This window comes from Amyelois transitella, chromosome 31 (genome assembly GCF_032362555.1).
Source record: "Amyelois transitella isolate CPQ chromosome 31, ilAmyTran1.1, whole genome shotgun sequence".
Taxonomy (NCBI): Eukaryota; Metazoa; Arthropoda; class Insecta; order Lepidoptera; family Pyralidae; genus Amyelois; species Amyelois transitella.
The window spans coordinates 1,285,048-1,300,661 of NC_083534.1; the positions used below are offsets into that span (position 1 = coordinate 1,285,048).

The 15,614-nt window shown below is 38.1% G+C and overlaps 1 protein-coding gene across 1 annotated transcript; it reads left to right on the top strand.

The window, feature by feature from the left end:
- Window positions 1–221: 221 nt before the first annotated feature.
- Window positions 222–15,250, top strand: LOC106133327 (putative pre-mRNA-splicing factor ATP-dependent RNA helicase PRP1). Its single transcript, XM_060953388.1, has 14 exons — window positions 222–393; window positions 1,167–1,282; window positions 2,374–2,502; window positions 3,084–3,236; window positions 4,625–5,180; window positions 5,710–5,848; window positions 6,367–6,542; window positions 8,339–8,475; window positions 10,939–11,076; window positions 12,111–12,233; window positions 12,879–12,978; window positions 13,870–13,960; window positions 14,405–14,567; window positions 15,096–15,250. The coding sequence occupies exons 1-14, from the start codon at window positions 344–346 to the stop codon at window positions 15,221–15,223; spliced, it is 2,199 nt and encodes a 732-aa protein (XP_060809371.1). The 5' UTR covers window positions 222–343; the 3' UTR covers window positions 15,224–15,250.
- Window positions 15,251–15,614: the final 364 nt, after the last annotated feature.

Consider the following 15,614-nt stretch of genomic DNA (forward strand, 5'->3'; position numbering starts at 1 on the left):
TTTTAAATAGCTTTGTAAACATTTTTAAGTACAACAATAAAAACGAGTCTAGTCTTTATTTATTTTAGTTTATGTATCTAAAACATTTAAAAGTATATCATATAACAAAAAGAAATTCAATCCGAAAGATAAAAAAACATAACTTATATGTGCCTATTCACTCCGCTGTTGGTGCCAATGCCAAAATCCTGGGTCTTACGACGAAGGAACAATCGATGATCTCAGGTTGATGAACTTTAAAAAACAAAAACTCGTTGTTCGCCGTCGCCATTTTGTTTGATTGCTTTTTCCAGGTGGATTCTTAGATTTATTGATAAATATTGTGATTTATGTGAATTGAAAAATGTCTAAACGGAGGATTGAAGTATTGGATCCTTTTATCAAGAAGAAACGGTAAGTAAAGCGTTTGTGTCACTGTTGGTACAGTTTTGGTCAAGAAACTTATTTCTCATTTGTATGCAAAAAATAACTTCAATTGGTTTTATTCAATTATTAAATACGCATTTCTTGATAAAACTTGTAGATACTGTATTTACAGGTCGGTGAAAAAGTGCAAAGTTTCGCTCGTTTTTATAAAAAAAAATGTCACATGTGTTTTACCAATTTTTCACTAAATATCTCCAGATGCCAATAAATTTACCTCATTCCATCACATATAAAGTTTGCCACTGACATTCTAGAAATTTAAATTTATAAAAGATATCAATAATAATCTGTTCTAACTATGTTGGTAGATATTAGCCCATGTTTTTAACCAAGAAAAACCAAGCCAAGTGTGAGTCGTACTTGCCCACTAAGGGTTCCGTCCTGTCTTACACATTTATTATATCTATATTTAATTATTTTTATAAAGCTGATCATGGTCTTTCAGTCTTTTCAGGACTTAGCTCTGTCTAACCCATAATAAGACGTGATTACAAGTTGAGAATTGATACATATAACTTGGTGATTTTCAGAGCAAGAATAAATAGGCACTATTTGAGTTTGCGTGCACCACCTTAGGCCTCATCCTGCTTCCCAATCTATAAATAAAATAGAATGTTTGTAAAAATATCAAAAGTACCTTCTTCCAAATTATTAACTCTGTCTACCCCATACATGATAATGGTATGAAATTATGTATTTGTTTAGTAATAACATTAACATTATTGGTTTTCTCCAAAAAGGGAGGAGAAAGCGGCAGCGGCAGCTAAGTCCGGCGGCAGCGGTGAGTCGTCAGCTGTAACAAGTGCCAGTATGGTTCCCGCCAGTACTGGCACTCCGGGGATCAACTCTTATACAGGTGAGATTTTGAATGTTACGGGGTAGACAGGGCCAATAGTCCCGAAAAGACTGAATGGCCAAATTCAGCTGCTCGGCTTAATGATGGAATTGAGATCCAAATAGTGACAAGTTGCTGGCCCATCGCCTAAAAAAAGAATCACAAGTATGTAATATGTATGTAGCCTATCCCTTAGTCGCCTTTTACGACATCCATGGGAAAGAAATGGAGTGGTCCTATTCTTTTTTGTATTGGTGCCGGGAACCACAGGGCACAAAAAATTTTGAATGTCTTTTTGGATATTTCTACTTTTAAACTTTCGCGTTGCATTATATCTTATATATAAAATTCTCGTGTCACAATGTTCATTGCCATATTCTTCCGAAACGGCTTGAATGATTCTCATGAAATTTTGTGATAATATTGAGTAGGTCTGAGAATCGGACATTTATTTGTCATACCCCTTTGTTATAAGGGTTGTATATCCTCAATATATTTTTTTAAATTAGAAATTACTTAAAAAATATTCATACGGCTGAAGAAGAACAACGGGCTGAAGAAGAACAACAGGCTGAAGAAGAACAACGTTTGCCAGGACAGCTAGTTATTTATAAATAATACAGGGATTAAAGGCGTCTATATACCCTGCATGGTATACAGAGCCAACAGTCATCAAAAGACTGATAGGCCACTTCAGCTGTTTGGCTTAATGATAGAATAATGATATTACTAGAGGCGGCCTACGACTTCGTCCGCGTGGAATCAATCCCGCGAGAACTCCGGGATAAAAAGTAGCCTATATGTTATTCTGAGTCTTCAGCTACCTACATACCAAATTTCATCGTAATCCGTTCAGTAGTTTTTGCGTGAAAGAGTAACAAACATCCATATTGACATACTCACAAACTTTCGTATTTATAATCTTAGTAGGATTGAAACCGCCAAGCTTGCATGAAGAGAGTTATGAATGTGGATGAAGCGAAGGAAGTATGCAGAGATCGTGGCAAGTGGAAAGAGGCAGTCTCTGCCTACCCCTCCGGGAAAGAGGCGTGATTTTATGTATGTATAGGATTATAATTAAAATGCTAATGTTGTACACATTTTGTCCTCAGGCTTGCCTCATTCACAACGCTATCATGAGCTGCTGCGCAGGAGACTGGGCTTGCCCGTTTGGGAGTACAAGAGCGATTTCATGAGACTGCTGGATACGCACCAGTGTGTCGTGTTAGTCGGAGAGACAGGTGAGATATTATGTGTCCTTACGGAAACATCCTGCCGTGTGGTTCACGACACTCTAGAATAGGACCGTACATATAATATAATCACGTTTATATCAATTGCGTGGTAGACGGAGCCGACAGTGTTGAAAAGACTGATAGGCCACGTTCAGCTGTTTGGCTTTATAGAATTGAGATTCAAATAGTGACAGGTTGCTAGCCTATCGCCTACAAGAAGTTACCCAAGTTTATAACGCTATTCCTTAGTCGCCTTTAACGACATCCATTGGAGAGAGATGGAGTGGTCCTATCCTTTTTTTATATTGGTGCCGGGAACCACAGGCACTTAATACCCTTACATAATAATATAATAGTTTACATACATACATAAGTATGACTATAGATATATACTCCATATGAAATAAACATACATATACAACATAAGTTGGATGATTGTGCAGAGTTTAAGAAAATCTACTGGTCAAAAAGAAGATTGTGGACTTGCTCCCTGAATTCATATTTTATCAATATTCCCTTCTTACAAGAGCCTTGAATTTATCCAGAAGATTCATTCATATTTCATATAAATGTCTCCTCGATTCCAGGGTCAGGCAAAACAACGCAGATTCCTCAATGGTCCGTCGAGTTTGCCGCTATAACTGCCGGCAAGTCCAAAGGCGTTGCCTGCACCCAGCCCAGGCGTGTGGCGGCCATGTCAGTGGCTCAGAGGGTCGCTGAAGAAATGGACGTCGCTTTGGGTAAGTGTTTGAAAGAAAAAGAAAGAAAGAAAAAACATTTATTTGGTACATAATTATATATCAAGAACATAAAACCTTATGTTTATTATGTTTATTGCCGTGTGGTACCCGGCCCCAATAAAAAAAAGAATAGGACCACTCCGTTTCACTCCCATGGATGTCGTAAAAGGCGACTAAGGGGTAGGTAACTTGAGATTCTTCTTTTGGGCGATGGGCTAGCAACCTGTCAGTATTTGAATCTCAATTCTATCTTAAAGCCAAATAGCTGAACGTGGCCTATCGGTTTTTTCAAGACTGTTGACTCTGTTTACCCCGCATGGCATATAGACGTGATTGTATGTATGTTTAAACATTTATCTTGCTCTGCGCCAACGCCAATCTCCTGTTTGGTTTCCTTCCACCCAAAGGTTGACTGGAAGAGAGAGAGAAGACCTGCTTTAGCGATAAGTCTGCCTTTGTACCATCTATATCTGCTATGTGCTGCTTTGTATGTATTACTCTTATGGTGCAATAAAGAGTTTTATCTATCTATCTAAGTGGTTGCGGTTCGAACTCCATCAAATGGAAATTAGGCGTGGGTGGCTAAGGATGTCGAGAGGTGAGATTGCTGGGCGTGATATCGTGGTGATCCAGTCAGGCACCCTCGGGCGTTATGACATTTTAAACTTTTATCCTATGAGCGTATAGCTCTCGCGACTCCACTCTGACCGGCCGGTTCAGGCAAGCCAGAGGTAGGGGTCCTGTCCCTCATCGGTTTCCACTCCGACCTTGGCGAAGGAAGATCGGAGGCGAGGAACAGGGGCCTCCCCTGGAAGCACTCAGGTCAGGTGGGGTCGCTGCACTCTAACAGCTCGCCACAAGCTGCCCTGCGGAGACTGATTGCACTGGGAAGGTGACCCAGGGGGCGATGGGGTCTTCATGTCCCTACGAATATTACTTTTATTCAAAATAAAATTAGTACAATTGGCAACATAAGATCATTGCAAATATAAATAAAACATACATATATTCACGTTTATATCCCTTACAGGGTAGACAGAACCAACAGGCTTGACTGATAGTCCACGTTCAGCTGTTTGGCCTGATGATAGAATTGAGATTCAACAGGTGACAGTATAGTGACAGGTTGCTAGCCCATCGCCTTAATGAAGAATCCCCAAGTTTATAAACCTATCCCTTAGTCGCCTTTTACGGCATCCATGGGAACGAGATGGAGTGGTCCTATTCTTTTAACTGTTTTTTTATCTATGTATCGCCTTTTACGACATTCATGAGAATGAGAACGAGATGGAGTGTTCCTATTCTTTTAACTACTTTTTTATCTATCTATCTATAATTTCAGTTTCCTCTACCGACCAATATCAGAGCTATATTTCCACCTATTTCAGGTCAACAAGTCGGCTACAGCATCCGTTTCGAGGACTGCTCCGGACCGCAGACCGTATTGAAATACATGACAGACGGTATGCTGCTTCGCGAGGCCATGTCAGATCCTATGCTGGAACAGTACAGGGTGATACTGCTGGACGAGGCCCACGAGAGGACGTTGGCCACTGACATACTGATGGGTGTGCTGAAAGAGGTTATAAAACAGCGGTCCGATTTGAAATTGGTCATCATGTCTGCAACATTGGACGCTGGCAAGTTCCAACAGTATTTTGATAACGCACCGCTGATGAATGTGCCGGGCAGAACGCATCCGGTGGAGATTTTTTATACACCGCAACCGGAGAGGGATTATTTGGAAGCGGCTATAAGGACGGTTGTTCAGATTCACATATGCGAAGAGATAGCCGGTGATATATTGCTGTTTTTGACCGGTCAAGAGGAGATTGAGGATGCTTGTAAGAGAATCAAAAGGGAGATTGATAATCTGGGGCCTGATGCCGGGGAGTTGAAGTGTATACCTCTGTATTCCACACTGCCGCCTAATCTACAGCAGAGGTGAGTTATGTTTATTTTAGGCTTGACTTAGTTGTAAGTGAGGTGTAGTTCACTTATCGAGGAAGGCTTTAGGCTATATAACATCACTATACATCATCATGTGAAAAAAACGGGAAAAATTATTCATCCTTGAGGGCTTCAATGACGCCCATAATAACAATTCCACGCGGACGAAGTCGCGGGCACAGCTAGTAATGTAATATTTATTTTCATTTCTATCATTAAGCCGAATGTGGCCATTTAGTCTTTTCAAGACTGTTGGCTCTGTCTACCCCGCAAGGGATATAGACGTTATTATATGCGTGTATGTATGTATTATTAGTATTCACAGAGACGGTAACTGTGGCGCAGCGGTAGTACGCGTGTCTGTGACACCAGGGGACCTGGGTTCGAATACCGGCCAGGGCATGATGAGAAAATAACTTTTTCTGTTTGACCTGGGTCTTGGATGTTAATCTATAGAAGTATTTATTATAAAACGTGACCGTATGTATGGATATGTATATATATATATATGTATCTTTCGCAGAATATTCGAACCGGCACCACCGAATCGCGCTAACGGCGCCATCGGCCGCAAAGTGGTCGTCTCGACCAACATAGCGGAGACATCGTTGACGATAGACGGTGTTGTGTTCGTGATTGACCCGGGATTCGCTAAGCAGAAGGTTAGATACAGCTTTACCTGACGGCCTCTGTGGCGCAGCGGTAGTAGTACGCTTGCCTGTGACACCGGAGGTCCCGGGTTCGAATCCCGGCCAGGGCATGATGAGAAAAGAACTTTTTCTGATTGGCCTGGCTCTTGGATGTTTATCTTTATAAGTATTTATGATAAAATATACTTTGGTTGAGTTAGTATCTCGAAACACAAGTCTCGAACGTACTTCGGGGCTAATTCAATCTGTGTAATTTGTCCCGTATATATTTATTTATTATCTCTATTCAATATTCGAACAATTCGAATAATAGTCTGGTTCGAATATTCGAATATCAAATCGGTATTATTTGAATATTCGGTGAATTTCCTGAACACGTAACTTAGAACTTGTATGTGCATGAAATTAAAATTTCGAATCGCCTCTCGACATGATTGGTATATTGATTTTCACTTCGAATAATTTGAATATTTTCCTTAAAAATTGCAAGCCGTATTGACAAGTGAACCCCTCCCCCCTCCGCCCCCCAGGTGTACAACCCGCGCATCCGCGTGGAGTCGCTGCTGGTGTCGCCCATCAGCAAGGCGTCTGCGCAGCAGCGCGCCGGCCGCGCGGGCCGCACGCGCCCCGGCAAGTGTTTCCGTCTCTATACGGAGAAGGCGTACAAGAACGAGATGCAAGACAACACTTATCCGGAGATATTGAGGTTTTTATGATGTGTTGATGATGATGATGGTTTTTGTTGTGTTGTGATGTGTGTGTATGGAGCGTTTTATACAGGGTGACTTTTAATTCAACTGCATAAATTTAACTGTTAAGTGTACTCATCTAAACGATATTTAAAAAAGTTAAAAGAAAAATATCGGTTCATATTTCAGAAAGTACGAAAAAAATAAAAATATAAAAATCCACGATCCTAAATACGTCATATCACCACGGCCGGCGGAAAAGCGTCGCGTAAGATTCAGAGGTCAACGACACAATTCATTCAGCTGAGCGATCTCGAGAACACTGTACTTTACTTGATCTTGATACTAGAAAAATAATCTATTTTTCAGACATTTATTTACATGTTTAGTTTTAATTTCTTTTTGTAGTAGGTATTGGTCTTTAATAAAGCGTGTGACGTAGTTTTTGAGGGTTTTTAAAATGTGATATTGATGATGTTAAATTTAAATAAAAATAGGCTCAAACGGCTCAGAAGCATGGGTATAGTCTATGTTTAAAAGGATGCAGTTGTTTTAAATGTCACCCTGTATACAAAACTGGCTGTCCCGGCGAAGGTTGTTTTGCCATATGAATTATATTAAATGACTGATTAATATAACCATACTCGGTGCCGTGTGGTTCCCAGCACCAATATAAAAAAAGAATAGGACCACTCCATCTCGTTCCCATGAATGTCGTAAAAGGCGACTAAGGGATAGGCTTATAAACTTGGCATTCTTCTTTTGGGCGATGGGCTAGCAACTTGTCACTATTTGAATCTTAATTCTATCTTAAAGCCAAATAGTTGAACGTGGCCCATCAGTCTTTTCAAGGCTCTGTGTAGCCCGCAAGGGATATAGACGTGACTATATGTATGTATGTAGTGTAAAACTAAAGGCCGCCCGCGACTTTGTCCGCATGGATATTTACTGATAGTGTAAGACTAGAGGCCGTTTCGTCCGCACGGAAACTTTATCAATCCCGCGGGAACTCCGAGATAAAAAGTGGCCTATATGTTATTCTGGGTCTTCAGCTAGCTATATACCAAATTTTTTCGTGATCGGTTCAGTAGTTTTTGCGTGAAAGAGTAATAAACATCCATACTGACATCCTCACAAACTTTCGCATTTATAATATTAGTAGGATAATAGCGGACCCGAAATACTCGGTTATGTTAAAAATATTTATTTATTTACTAGCTGTCCCGGCGAACGTTGTTTTGCAATATTAATATTTTTTTAAATAATTTCTAGTTAAAAATGTTTTAAGGTTGGACAAAATAAATGTTGGCCGATTCTCAGACCTACTCAATATGCTAACAACATTTCATAAGAATCGGTCAAGCCGTTTCGAAGGTCGGTCAAGGTTTTCGTTCGGGAACGAACATCGTGACACGAGAAACCATTGCATTTACCAATTCAAACTTAGAATCTGTAATTTTGCATATGTCCAAAAAAATTGTCCAACTTCACCAATAAGATAGTATATTCGTATGAAAAACTTGCCATAGCGCGTTCTAATTTCGAAACAGCGCCATCTGTTGGAGTACACCTTGCCGTTTCCACAAAAAACTCAGGACCTGTAATTCTGCAGTTAAAACGAACGCAGACTTTTTCTTTTGTAGTTAATGCCCATAAAATGACTTAAGTCGGTAGTTTAATATATTCCTATCAGCGATATAATAAGATTTATATATTCCTATGAAAAACTCCCGATAGCGCGTTCTAATTTCGTAACAGCGCCATCTGTCGGAGCAACATATCTAATGCCGCCCTTCCGCCTTGCCGTTTCCAGATCAAACTTAGGATCTGTAGTTTTGCAGTTGAAAAAGCTGGGCATTGATGATTTGGTGCATTTCGACTTCATGGACCCGCCCGCTCCCGAGACGCTAATGAGGGCATTGGAGCTGCTGAACTACCTCGCCGCACTTGGTAAGCTCAATATACTTACATATAAATATAAAAACATGTGCCGTGTGGTTCCCGGCACCAATACACAAAAAAAAAAAAAAAGAATAGCACCACTCCATCTCTTTCCCATGGATGTCGTAAAAGGCGACTAAGGGATAGGCTTAGAAACTTGGGATTCGTTTTTAGGCGACGGGCACGGTCACTATTTGAATCTCAATTCTATCATTAAGCCAAATAGCTGAACGTGGCCATTCAGTCTTTTCAAGACTGTTCTGGCTCTGTCTACCCCGCAAGGGATATAGGCGTGACCATATGTATGTATATGTATAAACATGTTTATATTTAGCTCTTAATTTTTATAAAAAATTATGATATATGTAAATTATTATGAGACATAGGAACATTGATTACACAATAGAGATGGATGATGACAAGGTCTTTAAACAATATTAATTAGTTAATAACATGATAGAATGCACGTAATTAAATACGTTATGTGTATTTGGTTTTCTTATTTATTTGATAAAAGAAGACTTTGCCCGTTTATATTAAAGTAACTAACTAATATAATAAAATTATAAAAAAGTATAAAGTAGGTTGCGTACAATAAAGAATTACGAAACAGTCATTGGATTTAGAAAAATATGTACAATGGCGGACTTATCCCAATGTAAATTAATATGTCAAGATTATTAGCCTATCTCCTAGTAATGATAAATGTAATTGATTATGGTGAGCAATAAACTTATATTAATGTTTTTCTCAGACGACGACGGTAACGTAAAAACGCGGCTAACGTAACGGTAACGCAACGGTTAACGTTAAACGTAAACCGTACCGTTACGCTTAAACGTTAACGCTCAACGTTACGTAGGGGGAAGTCCCGTAACGCCGGACGGCACCTAGCGCCGGACACTCGTACTATTCAAGCGAGTACAAATCAGTTCGATTCAAAATACAAGTGAAAGGGGTGCCGGGGCATACAGGTACAAGATCACGCGCCGCGCCTCGCCAGCGACGCACACGGCCGCGGCAGGAGTAACAATTTGCTGTTTTAGGCTCGAAATCACGGCGTCACCTAAATATCAATGTAAGTAATTCTAGTATATTTATGCATTTACATTTGAGTGGTATTCAAAGATAAAATCAGTACTCGATTGTTATCCGTAAAATGGTAGAATATTATTACATCTTTTAAACAATTTTAGTAGGTACCATCTAATGAACGAAAATGTGTGTCCCATAGCACCGGACACTAAGTCGTCCCTTAGTGCCGGACAGTAAACATATTGATATTTCTTGTAAGAAATTACGTATTTTATTCTAATTATTTAATTTTGTTTTAGAGTATAGAAGAAAGAAGATAGTTAAAATGGAAGAGGAGAAAAAGAAAGGATCCTGGGATCCACAGAGCTTACAAACTGCTATTGATAAGGTTATGTCAAAAGAACTGAGTGTAAGACAAGCTGCAATGCGATACAATATTCCTAAAAGCACTATACATTAAATAAAGGCCCTAAATCGAGAAGAAGTAACAATGAAACCAAAGTTAGGTAGATTCACTAACACCTTCTCAGCAGAGTATGAAGAAGTCTTGGTGGACCACATTAAAGATTTATCGAATAGATGCATGCCGCTCATGAAAAAGCAGTTTCCAAAATTAGCATACGACTTAGCTGAAGTCATGAAGATTCCTCATCGATTTAATAAAGAAAAAGGCAGTGCTGATAAATAAAAAATAAAAGTCGCAATAAAAAATTACGACTTCATGAAAAGGCATTCTGACATTTCGTTGAGAACACCGGAATCGACAAGCATGATGCGCCCCGTAGGATAAGCCACGCCACGAGTGGATCTCTTCTACGACAACCTTGAAAAGCTGATGAAACAGTACAACATTCACACCCTCAAGAATTTATAACTGTAATGAAACTGGTGTCAGTTGCGTGCACAAATATTTGTCCGGTACTAGGTTCCACTTTCTAAAATTATGTTTTTTGTTACCAAAGTTTGTTTGATAGTATTAATTATTTTATAGCAGAGGTTGCATTTTTGTTAAATTAATTTGATTTCTAACTTTGTTATCTAATATAAGTCATAATTTTATAAACATTCCTTAAATATTTTATGTTTTATTTTGAAATAACCTTAGGTGTCCGCCACTGGGGGACTTCCCCCTACGTTACGCGCCAAACGTTTCAACAATTATTAAGCGATATATAGTAGTATCCTATAATAATGAATAAAAAATTTGAATTTTTTGATCTGTAGTTTTGCAATTGAAAAAGCTTCCCGTATTATTAAAATGGGTGCAAAATTATAAATGTTATTATACATAAAAACCTTCCTCTTGAATCACTCTACCTGTTACAAAAAACCGCATCAAAATCCGTTGCGTAATTTTAAAGATTTAAGCATACAGACAAACAGACTAAAATAGCAACTTTGATTTATACTATGTAGTGATTCCAATGTTTTTCTCAGACGACGACGGTAACCTAACTGATCTGGGCGCTGTCATGGCGGAGTTCCCGCTGGACCCTCAGCTGGCCAAGATGTTGATAGCCAGCTGTAACCACAACTGTTCCAATGAGATACTCAGCATAACAGCTATGTTGTCAGGTGAGTCGCATAGATGGCGCTGTGGTGTAATATTTGAAACGCGCTAGCAAAGTTTTTAAGGATTTTTATATATACATATATGCTGGAGTTTCTAGTAGTAGTCAGCTGTTCCAATATGACACTCATTATAACAGCTATGTTGTCAGGTGAGTCGCATAGATGGCGATGTGGTGGAATTTGAAACGCGCAAGCAAAGTTTTTTCAATGTTTGATATAAATGCAATTTGAATGCTCTTGTAGTAATCAGCTGTTCCAATGAGATACTCAGTATAACAGCTATGTTGTCAGGTGAGTCGCATAGATGGCGGTGTGGTGGAATTTGAAACGCGCCAGCAAAGTTTTTAAGGATTTTGATATAAATGCAATTTGAATGCTCTAGTAGTAATCAGCGTTCTAATGAGATACTCAGTATAACAGCTATGTTCTCTGGTGAGTCGTATAAATGGCGGTGTGGTGGAAATTAGAAACGCGCAAGCAAAGTTTTTACGGATTTTGGATATAAATACAATTTGAATGCTGGAGTTTCTTAATGTCCCGCTGTAATAGTAAATGCCACTCAGGCAAACTATGTTCACATAGTCAAAAAAAAAAGCTCTAGTTTCTAGTAATCTCATTAGTCAGCTGTAATCTCAATTGTTCTAATGAGATATTGAGTCTAAGCACTGTCTACCCCCGTAAGGAGTAAAGACTTGTTTGTATGTTATACACACTATTAATAAAGAGAAAAGATATGTATGTTTGTAACGAACAAACTCAATGACAACTGGACAGAATTTCACGAAATTTAACACAGACATAAATTAGACCTTTGGCAGTGACATTGGTCTTTTTTTTTTTTAAATCTGGAATTTCCCACCTTAGCAAAGACGCGCGCAAGAGTTACTTTTAAAATGGAGTACCTACATAACTTGATTGATTTTAATGTGATTATGGATGATTTTGTCTTTTGTCTTGTATTATGGGCCTATCAGTAGCCTGAAATAAATGGATATTATTTTTTTATTTAAAAAAAAATCTATTGCTTCCGTCCACAGTGCCACAATGCTTCGTGCGCCCGAACGAAGCCAGGAAAGCGGCGGACGAAGCGAAAATGAGATTCGCTCACATAGACGGCGACCACCTGACTCTGCTCAACGTGTATCACGCTTTCAAACAGAGTGAGTTTCGTTTTAGTTAATAGTTATACTAGCTTATACCTACCTGCAGTGTCGTTCGCGCTAATTTAGCGCCACCTACGAAAAATATAAGTGTATATACAGGGTGACATTTAAAACAACTGCATCCTTTTAAACATAGACTATACCCATGCTTCTGAGCTGTTTGAGCCTATTTTTATTGAAATTATACGTCATCATTTTCACATTTTAAAAACCCTCAATAACTACGTCACACGCTTTATTAAAGACCAATACTACAAAAAGAAATTAAAACTTAAAAATGTAAATAAATGTCTGAAAATTAGATTATTTTTCAAGTATCAAGATCAAGTAAATTACAGAGTTGTCGAAATCGCTCAGCTGAATTAATTGTGTCGTTGACCTCTGAATCTTACGCGTCGCTTTTCCGCCGGCCGGGGTGATATGACGTATTTAGGATCGTGGATTTTAATACTTTTATTTTTTTTCGTACTTTCTGAAATATGAACCGATATTTTTCTTTTAAAGTTTTTAAATATCCTTTAGATGAGTACACTTAACAGTTAAATTTATGCAGTTGAATTAAAAGTCACCCTGTATATTAATTGGTGCCGGGTACCACACGGCAAAGTAAATGATACATTTTTTTTTTCTAATGCATTACAGACATGGAGGACCCTCACTGGTGTTACGACAACTTCATCAATTACAGATCGCTGAAGTCCGGTGATAACGTGAGACAGCAACTCAGTAGAATAATGGACAGGTGAATATTATTATAACTCGTTCATCAAAAACAAAAATAAAAAACATAAAATCAGGCTTTGTTCTCGGTGATTAGAGATCAATGATAGAATTGAGATTCAAATAGTGACAGGACCCATTTCCAGAAACAATACATGAAATAAGTGGAGAGAGGTAGTCTCTGCGTACCCCTCCGGGAAAGAGGCGTGATTTTATGTATATATGTATGTATGTATACATAAAATCAGTTCCTTGTTCTCGGAGATTAGAGATCAATGATAGAATTGAGATTTAAATAGTGACAGATTGCTAGCCCATTAACGAAAAAAAGAATCCCAAGTTTATAAGCTTATCCCTTAGTCGCCTTTTACGACATCCATGGTTGATAGCCCATTGCCTAAAAGAAGAATCTCAAATTTTAAAGCCTATTTCTTAGTCGCCTTTTACGACATAGGAATGAGACGTAGTGTTCCTATTTTTTTTTTGTATTGGTGCCGGGAACCACACGGCACTGATAATAAAAATTACGACTTTTATTTACATATCTAATTTCCTATACTTGTGACCTTGTAAATTACACATTACAAGTTGTAATGTTCTGTATATAAATTTAACGTGACGTTTTCCAATACGTCTAGACCTAGGTTTGTCTAGAATAAGTCTTAACTTCTCAGCGTGTTTTAATGTAGGCAATGTGCATTCGTCCACGATTTAGATTTAAGAGATCTATATTTGTAAATTGACGTCCGATGAAAATGCTGCAGTGCAGTTCGTACCGCCGCTTCGTCTACACACGCGCTTTGGATGCGGTAGTAGTTATAATGAGATTTAAGTGATGTGACGTCAATAAGTGATACCTTGTGTCCAATTTTGAAAATAAATCTATTCTATTCTATTTCTCAAATCTTTTCAGATTCAATTTAAAACGGACCAGTACAGAGTTCACTAGCAAAGATTACTACATTAATATAAGGAAAGCACTCGTCGATGGATTCTTTATGCAGGTGAGAAAATGCGAGAAACTAATTGTGTTTTTTTTTTTATTTACGAGAAACTATTGTTTTTTGAGAGAACGAGAAACTTAATGTTTCTTTTTTTAATTCACGAGACACTATTTTTTTGAGAGAACGAGAAACTTAATGTTTCTTTTTTTAATTTACGAGAAACTAATGTTTTGTAATGTATTTTAAATTTACGAAAACAATATTTTTTTGTAATAACGACAAAACAGTTTTTTTTAATGAACGTTACCTTTCGGTTTTCGCGAGGCTGTTGGCTCTGTCTACCCTGTAGGGGATAAAGACGTGATTATATGTATGTATGTGTGTGTTATACATATTAGATGAGTGATAGATAATTTACAACTTTTATTTTATTATTACTTTAATTGTAAATTATATCATCTGTCAACCTTCTTCCTAAAATCATTTATTTTTTCCACACATCAGGTGGCGCACCTGGAACGAACCGGTTACTATTTAACAGTGAAAGACAACCAAGTTGTGCAACTACACCCGTCCACCTGCCTTGACCACAAGCCGGACTGGGTGATATACAATGAGTTTGTTCTCACCACAAAGAATTATATTAGGACCGTCACTGATATTAAACGTGAGTGTTTAGAATGTACCGTTTAGTCCACATTTCTATTCTATTCTAAGTTTGGATATTTGTGAAGTTGTTGAAGAATATGCTGCAGTGCAGTTTGTTATCGCTTGTCTCTGCACTGACGACTCGGAAACGGCAGTAAACTTAGTTTTAAGTTATTCATTTGACGTCAACCAATGTTGTGAAACCAAAAGTTTTGACAATTATTAAGCGATATGAAGTATCATATAATAATGAATAAAAATTTTGAATTTGAAATTTGAAGTGTCAAAACGCTGTGAGATACATGAAAGATGATTTAAAAAGCTATATAACTACTTGAATCTCAATTCTATCTTCTTCCAAATAGCTGAACATGGCCTATAAGTCTTTTCAAGACTATTCGCTCTGTCTACCCCGCAAGGGATATATACGTGACCATATGTATGCAGTCTTCTCAAGTCTGTCGGCTCTGTCTACCCCGCAAGGGATATAAACGTGACCATATATATATGTATGTATCTTATACATATTTATTTTACTTTTTTTCAGCGGAATGGCTCCTAAAAATAGCGCCACAATATTACGAACTGAACAACTTCCCGCAGTGCGAGGCGCGGCGGCAGCTGGAACTGCTCCAGGCCAGGCTCGACTCCAAGCCCTATCAGGAGGGATTCTAGAATAATAAATACACGGTTTAGTCTATATACATATGTTTTATTTGCTTGGGATGAGGGAATGTGTATGTATAACTGGCTGTGTACGCGACTTCGCGTAGAATAGTTAAGGATGAATAATTTTCGCCGTTTTTTTTTTCACATTTTTCATTATTTCTTTGCGACTTTTAGTTGCAGCGTGATGTTACATAGCCTAATGCCTTCCTCGGTAAATGGTCTATTCAACAAAAAAATATTTTTTCAATTCTGATCAGTAGTTTCTGAGATTAGCGTTTAAACAAACAAACTGTTCATCTTTAAAATATTAGTATAGATTATAGACCTTTATTAGTAACATAGGCTACATTTTTTTTATCTGAAATTCCTCATTGTAGTGAAGACCCTCTCAAAAGCT

Coding starts and splice junctions, on each gene's coding strand:
- LOC106133327 (XM_060953388.1), top strand. CDS start 344: ATGTCTAAACGGAGGATTGAAGTATTGGATCCTTTTATCAAGAAGAAA. Junction 1,283..2,373: donor GGGGATCAACTCTTATACAG/GTGAGATTTTGA, acceptor TTTTGTCCTCAG/GCTTGCCTCATTCACAACGC. Junction 2,503..3,083: donor CGTGTTAGTCGGAGAGACAG/GTGAGATATTAT, acceptor CCTCGATTCCAG/GGTCAGGCAAAACAACGCAG.